Genomic DNA, 21,524 nt, shown 5'->3' with positions numbered 1-21,524 from the left:
TTGTGAAGACTAGGGAAATCCTCATTAAGTACTTTGCTTTAACAAACTGAAGTACTTAGGAATGGCAACAGTAATGAGAAACTGGCAAGCCTGGAATGAGGAACTGATATTTAGCTACTAAAATGTGCTGTCTATATTAAGAGTGAGACAGACATGTAGAGAAAAAAGTCCTTTTCTAAGAGATTTTGACATACATCACAAGTTTTATCAACATACGTCTCACATGCTATATGGTAAGTGCAATTTAGAGATCATGATCTTAACAACATTGTTGCAGTTAAATTTTCCATCTGTCTTTTGTGCATCTAAGACAGTTTGTGCTTAATATTGACACCCTAACTATGTAAGACTATCCTCATATTTCAGTGCCCTGATAATATTCCCATTTTTGTGTCACGCATCAGTTATTTTGTGAAGTTCTTGATTTTTTTTAAAAACTTCTTATTGTTCTTTTGTTGATTCAGAATCTCATTTTTTGTTTATTTGTTTAATTTTACATAACCTTTAAAATTACTGTACTTCATTTTTAGTTTTGATTGTCATTATATGTAACTAATGTAGACTTCTTCATTTTATTTGAAGATGTTATACAAAGGTTTACTCAGTTTGGAATAATGAGATGTATTATAGGAAGAAATTGTAAATTATTTCATTTCCTCTTGTCCTAAGACAAATGATGTTTTTAGGTCGTGTCACTTCTACGAATGTTTCCCTGTTTCTTCCCCCTTTATGTGAAAGATTTCCGGTGTCTTCTAAACTGGCTACAAGGGAATGATTAACATCCATTTTAATAATCAACCCAAGGCATACAGAATTTTTGTCATCTTATCATCTGCTGACCATGAGTCTAATTTTGTCAATAAGTATGTGATTCTCATATGCATTGTCATTCTTGTTGTTCCCATTTCATTCTGCTGTGGTTTGCAAATATTGGAAAATGTGAATTGCTTCAAATTATGATAATCAGCCACATTGCTGATGAAAGGGACTTCAAGAAGTATAAATGATTAGGCCGGAACGTAAAGTAAATATTGTAAGGGTTACTGTAAAAGTTTTGTAGATGTAATGCTAAGTCCTGCTTTTTCAGTGTGTTCTCTTCATGTCTTTTCAAAGTATTTGGCTCAAATTGTATGCTCACAAAGCATTCCAGAAGAATCCATCAGAAATGTTTTACAGGGTGTCATTACTATTTCCACAGGCAAAAGGATTATATATTTTGTTTTCAGGCAGATAAATGACATGAAACCAGAAGCTGTCTGTGAAATGGATACAAAAGTGTGCCCAATTGATTAGAGGCCTCATTCAACATGTTAGTGTCTATTCCAGCAAACATTGAGGGACCAGAGTGCAACCAACTGCCGATTGTGGTGCACATTGGGACAAACTGTGCAGATTGTCTGGATGCCGAGGTCATACTAAGATCATTCCAGCAATTGGCAGAGAAGATTGAGAAGATCAGCCTTCTCACAGAATTGCAATGAAGCTTGCATTTGCAGCATTGTCTCCAGAGCTGATCATGGTCCTCTGGTTGGGTTAAGTGGGAAGCTTGAAGCAGAGACTGCGAAGGTTCTTTGACAAGCTAGGCTGCGACTTCCTAGACTTGCACTGTAGTGTTGAGAACTGTAGGGTCCCCCTATCCCCCTAAATGGTCAGGTGTGCACTACACATCAGAGGCTGCCACCCAGGTAACAGACTGTGTGTGGTGTGCACACAAGGTTGTTTTTTGGCAACTCTCCATCCGGTCCACATAATGATAGTTGTTGGAGACCCAGAAGTATTAATATAAGATCCAAAGATATGCCCTGCCCCTCCCCCCCTCCCCCCCCCCCTCCCCACCTGATGCTGACTTTGCAGAAGAGCTGTGTCTCTTTGTCACCTGGAAATCATTGGAACAGAGGCCAAAGACCAGGGTCTGGCATTTGTCATGTGATAGTCAATCATACTGCAGAATCTTCCTGACATCCAAGCTTGTTGGCACCCAGAGAAAGGTCGATGCAGAAGCAGGCTTGTGGGGGCGTCAACCTGCAGCACACCATGATTGTGAACTGATTTTGGTTCTGAGCTGCTTTCCATGCTACTAGAGCTTTGGGCTGCTACACAATGATCAGTTGGGATGATTACAGTTCTATTAGTGGTAAGCATAAAAAGAGATACTGCATAACATTATTATATGCCTTTTCTGTAAACTACGTAGCACAGGTAGTTGGGAACCCAAGTCATGATGAAAATATATTGTATCCAATTGCAATAAATAGACCTGACATCCTTGAGAATGCTCACATTGAAATTGGTATTCAGTGATTGTAGCAACAATGACTAACAAAGGACAAAGAACAACTAAAACAAGCAGAAAGATTTGTATGTTCTGTTAACTAGATAAAAAGGTTATAGTGTCGTATCTCAGTGAGAAACTTTAAACTTTTAGTTCAGAACACCAGCATGTAGAGGAACTATGACTCAGGTTTAAAAGAACAGTTGGCCATGTACTGTATAGTTATGTACCCAGGAAAACAGCTCATGATGAAGAGGACCCTCCATTGTATACAGTCATTGTAAACAAACTGCTAAAGAGACAGACTACTGAATATTAAGTGAAGAAAGAACATAAAGCTTTAAATAGAGAGATTTTGAATTAAACATTTGGCTGTCAAGAGGGCAATGCTTGAAGCCTTCAGTGACTACCATAGCAGAATATTATTGAAAGATCTCTCAAAATCCGAAGAAATTCTGGCCATATGCAAAGGATTTTTGTAGCACAAAAGTTAGTGTCTATACATTAATGGATGAGACAGAAACTGAAGTTGTGGGTGGCAGACCAGAAGCCGAAATGCTTAACTCTGTTTCAAAATGTCACCTTACAAAGGAAAATCCAGGATTATTGTCCAGTTTAATTCTTGTAACACTGCAAGGATGAGTGAAATAGATATTACATTCAGTGGCATTGTGAAACAGCTGCAATTGTTAATATTAAATGAAGCTCCTGGGCCCGATGAAGTCCCTGTCAGATTCTATATCAGATTTGCTACTGACAAGGGGAGGCAACGACGTTAAGAACGCGGATTTACTGCAGACTTCGTACAATCGTAGTACTCCATGAGGACAACAAAATTTGTAAGCCGTAGCATGTACTTCTCAAGCGTTATTGAGAAAATCGCAAGATAATTTCGGTCGCCGAATATATATCTGTGCGTGGCCAATTTAACTGTGAAGCGGCTGCAGCCCATTGTTGGAAAGAAGCACAGGTCATACTCATCTACAAGAAGGGCAGCATACATGGTCCACAAAACTGCCACTCATTATACTTGACTTTCATCTCTTGTACAATCTATGAACATACACTGAGCTCAAAAACTCAAAGAGATAAAGAGTGCACTTTAGTCAGTAACATAATCATGATGGAAAAAGACTGGAAAATCAGTATACATTATAAAGAAAGTAGAACCTCCCACCCCCCTTTATTGCTATATTATTGTTTTAAGTGTGACACAGGGCAGTTACATGTTTTGCATTTAACTTCTAATTTCGTAATTCCGTATGCAGTTCAAGTAAAAAAATTTGAACAGATCACTTTCATCTGCAAATAATTTGAACAAATCATTCATATCTTTAACATAAGTATCTCTTGTCCGTTTTCTTGTAATACACATGAATTTCTTATTTTAGGAATAAACTTAAATCCTGTACGTAGTGTTGGAATTCTGCTGTTTAATATCTCCAATCCATATCTAAAAGCAGTTCAGACAGTATATTACATAGCATTAGGAAAATTTTCTGCAATAAGAACTAAAAATAATTTCTGTTGTTAAAAAAATGTTCATATGGATAAAAAATGTTCACTGCTATAGTCGAACTTTTTATCATTGTGTTATATTATTATTAATTACTCGTTTAATGTTAATAATGCGAAGGATATACTGATAATGGTTAAGTTATGCACCACACTTATATCATCTCATAAATTTTGTATTTCATTTTTTTTAAAATATTTTTTTTTAATAATGAGATGTAGCAAATAGAATGACCTCCTCCATGCAGACCAGCATCTATTCGGAAAACTCTGAACATGTGAAACGCAACTCCCACTTTCCTCACATGACTTCCTGAATGCCATGGATCAATGCAGTCAGGTAGATGCAGTATTTATTGACTTCTGAAAGACATTTCACTCATTACCACACCTGTCCTTAGTATCAAAAGTCCAGTCATATGGGATGTCAAGCTAGATTTGTAACTTCACTACTGGCCATTAAAATTGCTACACCACGAAGGTGACATGCTACAGATGCGAAATTCAACCAACAGCAAGAAGATGCTCTGATATCCAAATGATTAGCTTTTCAGAGCATTCACACAAGGTTGGCACCAGTGGTGACACCTACAACGTGCTGACATGAGGAAAGTTTCCAACCGATATCTCATACATAAACAGCAGTTTACCGGCGTTGCCTGGTGAAACGTTGTTGTGATGCTTCGTGTAAGGAGGAGAAATGCATACCATCACGTTTCCGACTTTGATAAAGGTCAGAGTGTAGCCTATCCCGATTGTGGTTTATCATATCATGACATTGCTGCTCGCATTGGTCGAGATACAATGACTGTTAGCAGAATATGGAAGCGGTGGGTTCAGGATGGTAATACGGAATGTCATGCTGGATCCCAATGGCCTCGTGTCAATAGCAGTCGAGATGACAGGCATCTTATCCGCAAGGCTGTAACGGATTGTGCAGCCACGTCTCGATCCCTGAGTCAACAGATGGAGACCTTTGCAAGACAACAACCATCTGCACGAACAGTTCAACGACGTTTGCAGCAGCATGGACTATCAGCTTTTTGACCATGGCTGCAGTTACCCTTGACACTGCATCGCAGACAGGAGTGCCTGCGATGGTGTACCGAACGACGAACCTGGGTGCATGAATGGCAAAACGTCATTTTTTTGGATGAATCCAGGTTCTGTTTACAGCATCATGATGGTCGGATGTGTGTTTGGCGACATCACGGTGAATGCACATTGGAAGCATGTATTTGTCATCGCCATACTGGCATATCACCCGGCGTGATGGTATGGGGTGCCATTGGTTACATGTCTCGGTCACCTCTTGTTCACATTACGACAGTTTGAACAGTAGACGTTACATTTCAGATGTGTTACGACCTGTGGCTCTACCCTTCGTTCAATCCCTGCGAAACCCTACATTTCAGCAGGATAAGGCACGACCACATGTTGCAGGTCCTATATGGGCCTTTCTGGATACAGAAAATGTTCAACTGCTGCCCTGGCCAGCACATTCTCCAGATCTCTCACCAATTGAAAACGTCTGGTCAATGGTGGCCAAGCAACTGGCTCGTCACAATACGCCAGTCACTACTCTTGATGAACTGTGGTATCGTGTTGAAGCTGCATGGGCAGCTGTACTGTACACGCCATCCAAGCTCTGTTTGACTCAATGCCCAGACGTATCAAGGCCGTTATTATGGCCAGCAGTGGTTCTGGTTACTGATTTCTCAGGATCTATGCACCTAAATTGTGTGAAAATGTAATCACATATCAGTTCTAGTATAATATATTTGTCCAATGAATACCCGTTTATCATCTGCATTTCTTCTTGGTGTAGCAATTTTAATGTCCAGTTGTGTAGGTTGAGGATTTCTTGGTGGGGAGGACACAGCATGTTACGTTGGATGGAGACACATCTCCAGGGAAGTGTATTGGGACTCTTGCTGTTCGTGTTGTATATTAATGCCCTTGCACATAATATTAGTAATGCCAGATTTTTGCAGATGATGCGATTATCTGTAGTGAAGTACTGTCTGAAAAAATCTGCACAAATCTTCAGTCAAATATTGAGCAGATTTCCAAGTGGTGTAGATATTGGCAGCTTGCTTAAAATGTTCAGAAACGTAAAATTTTGCACTTCACAAAAAGAAAGTAAGTATCCTATGACTACAATATCAGTGAGCTCCAGCTGGAATCAGTCAACTCATACAAATACCTGGGTGTAACAATTTGTAAGGATATGAAATGATAAATAGTACAATTCTCAAGGCTGTCAATTCAACTAAGTACCTGGGTGTTAAAATTACGAACAACTTCACTTGGAAAGACCACATAGTTAATGTTGTGGGGAAGGCGAGCCAAAGGTTGCGTTTCATTGGCAGGACACTTAGAAGATGCAACAAGTCCACTAAAGAGACAGCTTACACTACACTCGTTCATCCTCTGTTAGAATATTGCTGCGCGGTATGGGATCCTTACCAGGTTGGATTGGCGAAGGACATCGAAAGGGTGCAAAAAAGGGCAGCTCGTTTTGTATTATCATGTAATAGGGGAGAGAGTGTGGCAGATATGATATGCGAGTTGGGATGGAAGTCATAAAGCAAAGATGTTTCTCGTCGCAGCGAGATCTATTTACGAAATTTCAGTCACCAACTTTCTCTTCCAAATGCGAAAATATTTTGTTGAGCCCAACCTACATAGGTAGGAATGATCATCAAAATAAAATAAGAGAAATCAGAGCTCGAACAGAAAGGTTTAGGTGTTGGTTTTTCCAGTGCGCTGTTCGGGAGTGGAATGGTAGAGAGATAGTATGATTGTGCTTCGATGAACCCTCTGCGAAGCACTTAAATGTGAATTGCAGAGTAATCATGTAGATGTAGATCACATAGCTCAGCTGGCAGCTGATTGTGGTTCATTGTTAGAATACTAGGGAAATGCAGTTAGTCTACAAAGAAGACTGTGTACAAAACTCTCATGCGATCCATCCTAGAATATTGCTAAAGTCTGTGGGATCTTTACCAAATTGGACTAACAGGGGATATTGAATGTATACGAAGAATGGCAGTACAACTGGTCACAGATTTTTTTGACTAATGGGAGAGTGTCATAGGGATGCTGAAAGAACTGAACTGCTAGGTGCATTGAGATAGATGCAAAATATCCCATGAAAAGCTACTTAGAAAATTCCTAGGAGCAACTTCAAGTGATGAATCTAGGAATACGAGGTGTGGCTAGAAAAAAACCGGACTAGTACTGGTGAAACAATAAAACGAATGCAATAAGGCTGAAAGTCGCGTGGCCTGTCACGTGACTCACGCTCCGCCTACTGCTCGAGTTTCATCTGCCTCCTGCACTCAGTCTGCCCGTGGCGTCTGTTTTAAGTAGTTGATGTTTTGTCTGTGCATCGGAAAATGTTGAGTGTACAGAAAGAACAGCGTGTTAACATCAAATTTTGTTTCAAACTAGGAAAATCTGCAAGTGAAACGTTTGTAATGTTACAACAAGTGTACGGCGATGATTGTTTATTGCGAACACAAGTGCTTGAGTGGTTTAAACAATTTAAAGATGGCCGCAAAGACACCAGTGATGACACTCGCACTGGCAGACCATTGTCAGCAAAAACTGATGCAAACATTGAAAAAATCAGTAAACTTGTTCGACAAGATCGCCGTTTAACAATCAGAGCAGTGTCTGAGTTAACAGGAGTTGACAAGGAAAGTGTTAGGCAGATTCTTCATGAAAGTTTCAACATGAACAAAGTGTGTTCAAAAATGGTTCCAAAGTGTCTCACAATTGAACAGAAGGAACGCCGAAGAATGATTTGTTCTGACATCCTGGAAAACATTGAAAGTGATCCCACCTTCTTACAAAATGTTATTACTTGAGATGAATCGTGGTTTTTTTACTTACGATCCCGAAACTAAACGCCAATCGATGCATTGGAAAACTCCTGGTTCTCCATGACAAAAAAAAGCATGAATGTCAAAATCGAAATTCAAGGCAATGATGATTGTTTTTTTTTTTTTTGACATCAAAGGGATTGTGCACATTGATTGGGTACCAGAGGGACAAACAGTGAATCAGCATTACTACATTAGCGTCCTGGCTACCCTACGTGAGCGAGTACGGAGAAAACGGAACGATTTGTGGAGAAAAAAGTCATGGATCCTTCACCAAGACAATGCCCCAGCTCACAGTGCGTTGTCTGTGATGACGTTTTTGGCAAAACACAACATTCCCATCTTATATCATCCACCCTACTCACCTGATTTGGCCCCCTGTGACTTTTTTCTTTTCCCTAAAGTCAAGTCAGCTTTGAAAGGAACTAGATTTGAGACTGTTGAAGCAGTAAAAGAAAAAGCAACGGAAGTAATGTATGGACTTACCGAAAATGATCTGCAGCATTGCTATGAACAGTGGAAAATTCTTATGGAGCGGTGTAGAGACCGAGGAGGAGAGTACATTGAAGGAGATAACATGAAATTGTAAATGATTGTAAATAAATGTTTTTTCCAGCATCAGTCCGGTTTTTTTCTAGCCGCACCTCGTATATACAACCCTCTTACATATCACATCCAGAAGGATCACGACAACAAAATTAGACTAATTAAAGTGCACACAGAGGCATTTAGGCAATTATTCTCCCGTGTTAGTGCATTTTGTGTGTGTGTGTGTGTGTGTGTGTGTGTGTGTGTGTGTGTGTGTGTGTGTGTGTTTGTTTGTTTGTTTGTAGATAAACCTGTGAGGTATCATCGCTTGCCCCTATATTGGAATTCACCATATCTCACAGCTATGACTAGAATAATAATTCCCTTGGTCTTTCAACAAGAAACTGGACTCCAATTCAGTACAGCAGTTTGAAAGTGGCTTCCTCCACTACTTTCTCTGTAGTGGTAGCACAGCATGGTTCTTCGTCAATGGCACTAAGCTGCCCTTCCTGGACACATGCAAGTATAAATATGTGTGAGGTTATGATAATGAAATGGCTGAATGGCATACCAACACTAAGGTATTCCAAATACCATAGATAATGCTCTATTCAGCACAATTGAAGTTAATGTTTGAGAGTTCAGAACAGAATTAAATGTAAATGCTTTACACATTTTATAAGGGCCTTTGTAGATAGAAACATTATACATTACCTGAAAATTCATATGAAAATAGCTATATAACCTGTATTTTTTCTGCATTTTAGAAAGATTTTACTATGCAACTCCATTCACACCTCGAGGAAGAGCTCATGGGGAACTTCATGAGCAGTACAAACGCAAGACTATACTAACTACCGCAAACCATTTTCCATACATTAAAACTCGTATACAAGTAGTGGATAGAAAACAGGTATGTCAAACTATTTGTGTTCTGTTAGTGATTACCAGCAGTAACACTTTTAGGTGATTTAGTCTTGTGTGATGTGCCCTGCATATTCCAAATAGTTAATCTCAAAACTAATTTTCCAGAAATGTGTAATAACAGATCATAGTAAAATATAGGGTTGATTATGATAACTGACCAATTTTTATAGTAGTAGAGATAGGAGGGAGGGGTGTTTTAAAAAAATCCTGCCAGTGATAGCAGTACATGTTCTCAAACCTGTCAATATGGCAGAAGTCAATATCACATTGGTCTAGATATAAAAAAAGAAGGGAAAGTCATAGTGCCTTGACAAATAAGCATATTTGCTCCCTGAAGAATCAGTTAAATTGTTAAAAAGTGAACATCTGCAGGGTCCAAATCTGCAAGTTGCAAATGTGAATATTGTTCATATTTTGGCTGTAATAATAAACTTAGATTTAAATAAAGAGAAAAGAAAATGATGGTCATACCGCTGGTGAATATATTTTAAAGTACCTTAACTGTCAATGTTTTGCCATATAAACATGATTTTCTTTACTTTTAGATTATTTTAACCCCTATTGAAGTTGCTATTGAAGATATTCAGAAGAAAACAATGGAACTTGCACAGTCAACACATCAAGAACCTCCAGATCCAAAGATATTGCAGATGGTGCTACAGGGTTGTATTGGTGAGCTATTTTTATAGTTTTAACATTAATGCATTTATATGAGTATAAATGTAGTGTTGGTGTTCAAACAGTATTTTAAAGGTACCGTATTTACTCGAATCTAAGCCGCACTAGAATCTAAGCCACACCTGAAAAATTGGACTCGAAATCAAGAAAAAAAAAATTTTCCCGAATCTAAGCCGCACCTGAAATTTGAGACTTGAAATTCAAAGGGAGAGAGAAGTTTTAGGCCGCACCTCCAAACCAAAACAAAGTTGGTCCATTGTAATATGAGACACAATTTAGGTCGAATGAATGACGATACAGCTACAGTAGGCTCGAGTCGTAAGCTTAGCAGTTCAGCTTTACTAGGTAGTCATTGCTATGCGTCATGCGCTCCGTCCGTACATATACGTGTACCTTTCCTTTTTCACGTGCTTCGTCTGGTTTGAATTAATTGCTTATTTTGCTTTGATCTGGTAAGTGCCGTTCTGTTTGTTATAGGTGTTTGCGTCACTCTAAGCTGAAAATGCATTGCTGTACTGTGTCATGAATTGTTTGTCGCATTCTGATAATGAGTGTTTACGGCCTGTCCCTGCTCGCGGCATGGCTTGTTTTCGTGCGCGCTACCGCCGCTTACAATTAAAAAAGAGAGGAATTGTTTCATTAGCAAAACAATGGCAAGAGACTGCTATTTGTTGTTACTTACACTGCTGCTTACTTTGATAATGATCAACAAGAACCAAATAATATATTGCTTTTGATAGAAGACGTTCTGAACGAGAGTTTAGCGAAAATTTTTCTCCGTTTGAAAATCTTTGCAGACGCCTCTTTAGTACATTACATTCTGCACAGAAATTAGTCATCTTAGATTTAAAAATCTAGTCAATTTTCGTGCTTCATTTCTGCCTGTATCACTATTAGCCATAAGAATAATACGAATATAAACATGACATGATATGTATATTCTTCCGCGTTTGCTGTTGTCTCACCCTAGTTTCGTAGTTTATTCGGCAGATAGGATTTAAATGAGATAGCAGCAAACACGAAAGAATACACGGCAAAATGTTTATATTCGTATTATTCTTATGGCGAAGAGAATACTGTATGTGATTCACAATTCATAAAAGTTCTTATTAGCAACCATCTCTTCTCACAGGTAGGAATAAATTCAGAACGTAGTGTTGGCCATATTGACAAACATCCCAAACAGTCTTGCCAGTCGGATTTTCGTACTACATTGAAATGCTGCTACATTCGAAGATGAACGATACGGAATTTGTATTTATTTCGTTGGATAATGTATAAAATGCAGTGGTCGAAACTTGGGGCGGAGAAGAAGGCTTGTCTTCCACCCTTTTTTTTTAATTTATTTACTGACGCGGAGATTTTGGCGCTAGTATTTATCTTTGTGCTGCAAAGCATGCCTATGCAGCGCTACATATATTCGACGGCAGAAGTCATTTGTGGCGGCACCTGCCAACATTTTTCAGAACTTCCGCTTACTTTGCACTCGATTCTAAGCTGCAGGCGGTTTTTTGGATTAAAAAAAGTGCGGCTTAGATTCGAGTAAATACGGTAGGTAGTCATCTCTCTCTCTCTCTCTCTCTCTCTCTCTCACTCACTCACTCACTCACTCACTCTCACACACACACACACACACACACACACACACACACACACACACACACACCTTCTGCATGTACATAAACCTAACAATCCTGGTTGCCCCATCATCCATTGTAGCTGATTACTATGCTCCCACTGAAAGAATTTCAACTCCAACCAATTGCTCATAGCTTAGCCTCTCATATTATAGATATGAACAACTTCCTTCACTGACTCTCAGTGATCCCTACCCCCATTATCACTTGGATTCCTGTGTCTCACTGTTGTTGCCACCTCCTTATACATCAAGATCCCCCATGCCCATGGCCTTGATGCTATCAAACACGGTCTCTCCCAACATTCTTCTGACTCTAAACCCACCACCTCAGTGCTTATACATCTAACAAATTACACATAATGACTTTTCCAAGGTTTGATGATACCAAGTTAAAAAGTGATGAAAATACATTTCAACAGTATAAAACTATCTTGACAAATAGACTTAATGAAGCCAAAGAGCGGACAGGAGAGGATATTGAAAGATGGGAAACGGTTAAAGGAATAATATATGAGACAGCTGAAACTGTACTCAGGAGAAAGAAGCAATCGAGAACCCAGAGCTGATTTGATGAAGCCTGTAGGAGGAAGATAAAAGAAAGAACCGAGGTAAGAAAAAGAAAGCTGCAGAGGAGAGAGAGAGAGGTAAGGTAGAAGAATACCAGGAGGAGAGAAGGGAAGCAGATAAGGAATCTAGGAGGAAAAAGAGAGAATTTGAAAAACAGTGGAGTGATCTGTTAGAAGAAACAAGGAAATTCTATATGAGGGTTAAAGATATGAGGAAAGGATTCCAACCCAGAGCAGTTTTCTGTAAAGATAAGGAGGGAAATCTGATTGGAGGAAAAGAGCAGATTTTAGACAGATGGGTGGAGTATTTTAGTGAACTACTGAATGCAGAATCGGAAAACGAAGGTGGGGTTGATGCCGGTATGGCAGAGAAGGAAGTAAACAGAGATGAAGAGCACCAGGGATCAGTAGCAGAACCCACAGTGGAAGAAGTTAAAGTTAGTATCAAGACTCTTAAAAACAATAAAGCTCCAGGAGAAGACAATATCACAGCAGAAATGATAAAATATGGTGGAGGAAAAGCTAGTAAGGGTGTTGCATGAGGTTATAGTGGAAATATGGCGCAAAGAAAATATACCGAAACTGTGGGGTACAGCAATACTCTGCCCTATGCCCAAGAAACATGACAAAGCTGACTCCAGGAATTATAGAGTAATTGCACTACTCTGTGTAGTATATGAAGTATTAGGAAAAATCATGGCTGGGCGGTTGAGGACATACGTAGAAGAGTAACTAGGTGACTACCAGTGTGATTTCAGAACTAATAGATACACTACCAGATTTTCACTATCAGACAGCTGTTCATTGACTTCAAACAAGCTTATTATAGTATCAAAAGGGATCAACTTTGGAGGGCAATGCAAGAGAGAAGAGTCCCAAACAAACTGATAAGATTGGTTCAAATGACTTTGAGAAGAACAGTATGCAAAGTAAAGATCGAGGGCATTTTATCAAAGGTATTTGAAGTTAACTAAGGACTGCGGCAGGGTGATGTGCTCTTTGCTATTCTGTCTGATGTCGCCTGGGAGAGTGTAATGTGAAAGACACAAAACAACAACCCTGGGGGAACACTGTTTAATAGAATGACTCAGGAACTTGCTTATGGGTATGATATTGATTTGTTATGCAGGAGGAAACAGGACCTGGAAGAAAAGCTTGAAAAAGTAGAAAGATATGGTGCGGAGATGGGGCTGACCATTAATCAGTCAAAGACCAAGTATATGGTAACATCTAGTTAAAGATATAGTGAAGGAGAAAGAAGCATGACTTTGAACGGAAAAGAATATGAATGCTGTGAAAGCTTTAAATATCTTGGGTCACTGGTAACTGAGAATAATGATATGAGAGAAGAAATACATGCAAGGATTGCAGCTGGTAACAGGAGCTACTTTGCACTGGTTAAAGTGTTTAAAGCAAGAAGCCTTAGTAGGAATCTGAAGCTGACTGTGTATCATACAGTAGTCAGACCTGTGGTGATGTATGGTTCAGAGACTTGGACTATGACACAAAATGATGAGGAGTCGTTGCTGAAATGGGAAAGGAAGATACGTAGGAAAATCTACGGGCCAGTGAACGATAGGGTTTTTTGGAGAATCAGAAATAATGAGGAGATCAGAGAGTTGTACAAAAAACCAGATATCATGACTGAAGTAAAGAGTAATAGACTACGTTGGTTGGGACATGTGGAAAGAATGGTGGAGAACAGCACAGTAAAGAAAGTTTTCAAAGGAAAACCTGGTGGATGTCGTATAAGGGGCAGGCCAAGGATCAGATGGCTAGACAACCGGAGGACAACTTGAGAAGGGTGGGAGTGAAAAGATGGAGAGCCAAGGCAGCCAGCAGAAAAGAGTGGGTGGAGGTTGTCCGTGAGACCAAGGCCCTATAAGAGCAGTAGCGCCAAGGACTAGTAGTAGTAGTAGTAGTAGACGACTTCTCCTTTAAGTGGAAAACATAAAACAACTCTACTGCTTGGCCATGGGCACCCGCAGGGCACCCTGTTATGCCAATCTGTTTGTGTACCATCTAAAGGAAACCTTCATAGCTTCCCAAAACCCTTGTCTGGTTCAGGTTCATTTGTGATACCTTCATGGTCTGAACCGAAGGTGGAGAGACACTATCCTCATTCCTCCACAGCCTCAACACCTTTTCTCCCATTATCTTCATGTGATCTTCCTCAGCTCAACATGCCACCTCCCTGGACATTGGCCTCACCTCTCTGATGGCTCCATCCACACATCTGTCTGTATCAAGCCCATTGACCACCAAAAGTACCTGCATTTTGATAGCTGTTATCTTTTCTATACCAGAAAATTGTTCCCATATTGTCTGCACCCATGGATGGCGTATCTGCCTAGTATAGTCCAGTCATCGAAGGGAAAGGGAAATTATGAGAATAAAATCATGCAGTTGCAGATTTTTGCACAGTGGTAAGAGCAAGTGTCGTGAATAACACACTAAATAAAAATCATGACCAGTGGAGTGTGAGTGCTGGGGTAGGGGGAAGGGGCATTTAAGGGTAACTTTTTTATGTTTTTCTCAATTAACTCAAAATTAGTGTCTTCTAATGATGATGTTTCTCAGTACAAAATTAAACTACATTAAATTTCATACAAAAAGGTCCTACTCACTTTTTTGTCTATGACTAAAGTTTCTGTTTTGCATGGGATGTAAAAATCACTGATTATTAATCATTTTATTTTAACAGTAGAAAATTTCATGTTTGTCTTTAAATGGAGCCATTATTAATATTAATTGTGTGGACAATGTCTAAGTACAGTAGAACTGTATTAAGGGATACATTGTGTGTTAGGGGTGTAAGAAGGGGGAGGGGAGATTGTGGGGATAAAAGTGCAGGGGAAGGTAGATCAATGGATTGTGTTCATGCATTTCTCTCCATCATAGATCTGCAAACTGAAGATCTAGCAGGTGATTCCCCACTCCATCTACACAACTATATCACGAGAAGCAACTAGAGGATGTTCCACTTAGTTACACCGACCCTTCCCAGCGCATTTTAAGAATGACTGGCGACACAGGGCATGGACTTGTCCGGGGGTTGTTTATTTTCCACTGAATGCGTGAACACTACATGGAAAGCAGATATGTCTTACTATTAACACTAACACAAGAAACACATATGGACAGAATATACATAAATCTCTGCATACTGATGTACACTTCTAGAGGGGAAATTGATTATTAATCACCCTGTACACCAGCTGTAGTGTTCTTCCAGGAAAGGCAACTCCCCCATTATGAGCACTGCTCGCTTTTCAGTTTCACGCAGGCTATACCTCCCCAGCATTTCTTGTCCAGTTCTCTTATATGAGTTGTCAAAACAACTTCACTGAGCTTTTGTTAATATAGATGAGTTATTTTTAGTTTACTAAATGAGTACTTTTTGCAGATGTTGCATAAAGTTTTATGTAAACTGTGGCTGACACGAGTTTAATTTGTAAGTGTGGTGTTGTCAGTGACCTTCATAGTGTTGGTTGGAAAGGGATTGAATTGGTAACTGTACACTTGTGACAGTCTCTTCACTGTGGTAGACAGCTCCAGCTGTTGAGCTTTTTTGCATAATAGCTCACTTAACAACTATGAGTAAGTACTCACTTAATAAACTGCAAATAAATCCACTATATTAACACAAGAGGACTGGACTGGACAGGAAATGCTGGAAAGCTGTAGTCTCTCTGTAAACTGAATATTGAGCTGGACATGTAGTGGAGGAAGTTGTCTTTCTTGGAAGAACACTCTAGCTGCTGTACAAGGTGACTAAGAACTAAGTTCCCCTCTAGCAGTGTAGATCAGTATGCAGGGATTTACGTATAATCTGTCCATATGCATTTCTTGTGTTAGTGTTATGAATAACATATATCTGCATTCCATGTAATTTTTACATATTTTGTAGAAAATAAACATCCCTGGGCATGTCTGCACACTGCATCACCAGTCATTCATAAGACGCTCTGCGGAGTATTGGTGTGACTACATGAAACGCTGTAGTTGCTTCTTGTGATGTAGTGAGGCAGATGGAGTGGGGAATCACCCTCTCGATCTTCAGTTTGCAGACTATGAACAAGGGAAATGCATGAACATATTCCAGCGACCTACCTTCCCTTGCACTTGTACTCCACTCCCCTCACCCCCCTCACTTCAACCTGCTACACTGCTGGACCATAATTTGTCCCTCAATACAGTTCTACACACTAGATGTGGTCTACACATTTAATATTTGTATTTTAACAACTTTAAATAAAGATGAACATTAATTTTATACCATTAAAATAATATTTTTAATAATCTGAAATTTTTTTATCCTTTATATAGTGCAAACTATTAGTCCTAGGGAAAAACTGAATAGGAACTTTTTTGTAGTAAATTTAATGTAGTTTAATTTTAATATGTTGAACATGGCCGCACTTCAGCAATGGTTAGAGGTAAGTAACTGAATCCAAATAGCCAACCAGTTGCAACAAAAGGTAGTTTTATTCAACCTTTACCATGTTTTCAAGTCTACCCCTGTTAGCTGAGTGGTCAGCATGACGGAATGCCATGCCAAGGGGCCCGGGTTCGATTCCCGGCTGGGGCAGGAGATTTTCTCCACTCAGGGACTGGATGTTGTGTTGTACTCATCATTTCATCCCCATCTTCGATGTGCAAGTCGCCCAATGTGGTATCGAATGCAATAACTTGTGCTCGGCAGCCGAACTTCCCCAAATGGGGGACTCCTGGCCCACAATGCTGTATGCTCATTTCTGTGGTTTCAATGGATGTAAAAAAGATGGATTCAAAAAGATATGTAGCAAGATTTCAAATTATTTGGATTTCCAGTGTGAAATTTTGTTGCATGTTAAGACACAAAGGAACTGCAGACATTAGCTGCAAGTGGACATTGATTTAAATCAATGTGTCTAGTAAGCAGGAGACCCAGCTTCAAATCCTGGTCCACCACAAATTTTCAACTTTCCCCATTGATTTAAATCAATTCCCACTCACAGCCAATGTCTGCAATTCCTCTGTTCCTTAATTCATAGCAGCTGCTGGATCAAAATAGTGTCTAACATGAAAAATTGACCTATAAACAATCCCCCCCCCGGCTTCACAACTTTTCCCCGTAATTGACATTTTTTTATCTTCATTGAGTGGGCTAGTATGGTGAAAATCTTGTGCAAACCTTCCCAGACAGGCACTATCACCAAAACCCAGTCCATCAACATGTTCCCTGTGTCATATCCTGACACTCCTGGAATTCTCTCATCACTGCCCAAGAAACAGCTGCAAAGGAGCCCCCCCCCCCCCGCCCCCATCATCATACGAGGTGTGATCAAAAAGTAACAGGAATTTTTTTTTCCTTCAAGTATCTTTATTTATTCATCAACATCAACTTTTTTCTCTTCAAAGTACTCCTCCTCAGATATAATACACTTCTGCCAACATTTTTTCCATTCTTGGAAGCACTTCTGGAACTCACTTTTCATTATGGTCTTCAGCCATTTTTGTTTTCATCTCATCAATGGTGGCAAAATGATGGCCTTTCATGGTCCTCTTCAGCCTCGGGAATGGAAAGAAGTCACAGGGGCCCATGTCCTGTGAATGTGGGGGCTGAGGCAACACAAACAAGCATTTAGGTGTAAGTGGGAGCAGTATTGTGATGCAATTTCCAAAGCAGTTTTGTCACAGTTCTGGTTGTTTTCTTCAGATTACTTCACATTAATGGCACATAACTTCCAGGTAGTATTCGTGAAACTCCCTGGCAGATTTAAACTGTGTACCAGACCGAGACTCGAACTCGGGATCTTTGCCTTTGGCAGGCAAGTGCTCTACCATCTGTCCTACCAAAGCATGACTCATGCCCCATCCTCACAGCTTTACTTCTGCCAGTATCTTGTCTCCTACCTTCCAAAATTCACAGAAGCTCTCCTGCAAACCTTGCAGAACTAGCACGCCTGGAAGAAAGGATATTGCGAAGACATGGCTTATCCACAGCCCGGGGCATGTTTCCAGAGTGAGATTTTCATTCTGCAGCAGAGCGTGCGCTGATATTCTTTATTGACTTTATGACCATACCACAAGGCAGGAATTCATGATGCACTATCCCCTTGTAATCAAAGAAAACAGTAAGAAGAACCTTCACATGTGCTCGAACTTGCCAATTTTTTTTTCAGTTTTGGCTCTTCAGGCAGTTTCTTTTGGGAAGATTAGGCTTCGATTTCAATGTCATACCTGTATACCCATGTTTTGTCACCTGTTATAACCTCATTTAGAAATTCTAGATTGTTATTGACTTCATTGAGCAATTCATGAGCGATCTCTGCACATCATCATTTTTCCTTGAAATTAAAAAATTTTGAAATGAACTTTGCTGCTACACATTTGCTTGACATGAGCCAGAGGATATGCTGACATCATCAGCAACCTCCCTGATGGTGATTCGGCAGTAATTGATGTGCTAGGATGTCCAGGGTGGTCATCATCTTTAGTGTCTTTGTTGAAATGTTTACATAACTCATAAACTCTTGTCTTACTCATAGCAGATTTGCTGAAAGCCACAGTCAATATTTCGAGTGCGGTGTTACAATTTATTCCGTTTTTCAAAGCAACATTTAACGGAAAATTTTTGATCCATCTTTTTGTAATTAAAAATTTTCCAAGCACTTGAAAACACATATAACCTTTCCAACTGTCAACAATAAACAAAATATTAAAAACAGCTAAAATGCAAACATACATCGGGAACTTGTGCATCAACAAAAATTTTGTAAATTAACTGTATAAAGCCCATGAAACTAAAAAAAAAAGTTCCTGTTATTTTTTGATCACATCTCATATACCATTCCAGACCAGAGCAAATGGAACAGCGTCTTTCACCTGGGCTTTAACTATGTATCCTTCTATCTAGAAATGATGGACATACTACCCAACTTTCTTCCACCCCATCCTAAAGTGGTATTCGGCAGCCCACCCAACCTACACAATATCCTGGTCCATTCCTATGGCACACCCATTCCCAACTGCTTGCCACATGGACCATGTCCCAGTAGAAGACCTACGTGCAAATCCTGTCCGCTTCACTCACCCAGCACAGCCCCTTAAGTCCCATCACAGGCTTAATGTATCCCATTAGAGGAAGGGCTACCTATGAAGGCAGCCATGTCACATAGCAGCTTTGCTGCAATTTCTGCACACCAATTTATGCAGGTGTGACAACCAGCCAACTGTCCTCCCAAGTGAATGGTAACCACCAATTTTGCCCAAGAACAAAGCTGGCCTCCAGTGGCACAACAAGCTGCTGAACACAAAATACTCTATTTTAGTGGATGCTACACCACTAGTGCTATATGGATGCTTCCCCCAGCACCAGATTTTCTCAACTACATAGATGGGAGTGGTCCTCCTAACATTTCTTTTGTTCTCGCAATCCTCCTGCCCTCAATCTCCATTAGTTCCTGCCCCAATCCCCACAGACATACACAGTTTTCCCAATATTCTCACCTTCTTCCGTTCTGTCACCACATCTCAATCTACACCCCCACATTATCATCATTGTGCATGATGAGGCTCAACAACTCTGATGTCACAGCACTTGATTGTTTACTATGGTGAAGTGACTGACCTTGTCTTTCAACCATTGTCACTAAACTCCGTCTTTAATTTTTTTAATATTGTTGATCTGTCAGTATTCAGTTGTTATTAATATTGTATTAATGAGTTTTACATTAGGACCATCTGTTTGCAACTGAATAAAGGCAATATTGGTTTTGCTGGGTGTGTTTTGCCTCAGTTTAATCGGCCTTCAGCTCTGGCCTGAAATACAAATACTTTTAATTTCATATACGGAACTTTCAGCTTACTTACAGTATTATGCTGTTGTACAAGTATTTGTAAGTTACTAATAGCTCTGACCGAGGCACCTTTTGGTCACTATATTTTGTTATGTACTGTGTATGTTGATATTATTCTACATGTGCTCTTGCTGAACTGTTGGTGAAGACACTTGCTGGTCATTTATCAGTTGCTTGCTCTCTACTGTGGCTTTGTGAGTGTGAGAGTTTTCTTGTATTGGGATGAGATTTATTGTGATTATTTATTCTTATAATTTTCACATCTTCCACTGTATTGTCTTAAATGCTCTACAAATATGTTGTGATTAGTGTCATACTGCCAACATCTGATCTATTCTCTATATCTTGTGCTAAAATTCCTGCATGTCATTCCAACATACAGTGCTTTGCAGCTGTGGCATTTGAATTGGTATGTGCTTGATTCCTGGAAATTAGAGACTAATCAACTGATAAATGACCAGATGAGAGAGAGGATGATGATGATGATGTTTGGTTTGGATTGTGGGGCGTTCAACTGTGCAGTTATCAGTGCTAGTACAAATTCCCAACCTTTGCTCAGTCCAATCTCGCCACTTGCATGAATGGTGATGAAATGAGGAGGACAACACAAACACCCAGTCATCTCGAGATGGGAGGGGGAGAGAGGGGGGGGGGGGGGGGGGGGGGAGGAGGGTGAGAGAGAGAGAGAGAGAGAGAGAGAGAGAGAGAGAGAGAGAGAGAGAGAGAGAGAGAGAATCTTTGACTATAGGCCACAGATTACATCTCACAGCTGGCAACACTTCACAACATGAACAATTTAATATGATGGAAGAGTGTTTGTGAAGTTTGTGTCCTGTGCTGGAAATGGTGTATATCGCTACAAATGGAACTGCAGATTCACTAATAGTACATAGGCTGAACAATGTGTAACTTGAGTTTCTCCCAGCTTATAAAATGTTCCACCAACTTATGGCAATGTGGCCATGTGACATCTTCGACAGTGACCAATAAGCAAAAACCTTCACCTCTATTTGTAAGGTCACTTACTAATTGAATCTGTACTCGATAACACTATCCCGATAACACTATCCTAATCCCAATAGCTGTAAGTGCATGCCAGAATCTGTATGTTGTGATATTCCATAGAACGACCAGTGCCAAGGCAATGTTCTGCAATACCATATTTGCTCGGCTGTTGTAACCATGTGCAATGCATATGTTTAAAACATTGGTCTTCCACAGTCCTAATGCTTTGACCTATATTTGACATGCCACAACTGCAGGGGATACAGTGAACACTCACCTTAGGCAAGCAAACTGAGATCACCCTTTTGTTGGAAATGCTATCAGTGTAAGGTAAAAAGACAAGACCATAAATTTAGTTGCCACCTCATTATTTTCACCACTCACACGATTCATTGCTTTTCGATAGCATAAAGTGCATCTGATCTGCCTCTTGCTGTAACCTTCAGGCAACATGTCACTGCTATGTGAGCTAACTCAGCTTGCGAACTTTCTGGGTATGAGATGACGTGGCCCCTTTGTGAACAAAGGTACCATGGGTGGACAAAAAAAAAGGAAACACCAAAAAACCCAACACCTTACCATGCCTAATACAATATAGGAAACCTTTTGTTATTCAAAACAGCTTCCATTCATCTCGAAGTGGATAAATACAGGTCCTGT

At 39.9% G+C, this 21,524-nt stretch overlaps 1 protein-coding gene across 1 annotated transcript in view; it reads left to right on the top strand.

Moving 5' to 3' along the window:
• The window catches only part of LOC124721982 (dedicator of cytokinesis protein 7), a 274,882-nt gene that overhangs the window by 249,591 nt on the left and 3,767 nt on the right, over nt 1–21,524 (top strand). The window contains exons 36-37 of the mRNA XM_047247149.1: nt 8,973–9,118; nt 9,678–9,804. Coding sequence (XP_047103105.1) covers nt 8,973–9,118; nt 9,678–9,804 — 273 coding nt within the window. The remainder of the gene's footprint in view (nt 1–8,972; nt 9,119–9,677; nt 9,805–21,524) is intronic.

This window comes from Schistocerca piceifrons, chromosome X (assembly GCF_021461385.2).
Source record: "Schistocerca piceifrons isolate TAMUIC-IGC-003096 chromosome X, iqSchPice1.1, whole genome shotgun sequence".
Classification (NCBI taxonomy): domain Eukaryota; kingdom Metazoa; phylum Arthropoda; class Insecta; order Orthoptera; family Acrididae; genus Schistocerca; species Schistocerca piceifrons.
Note: the sequence above shows the minus strand (reverse complement) of the source record. Positions and strands in the feature narration are given on the sequence as shown.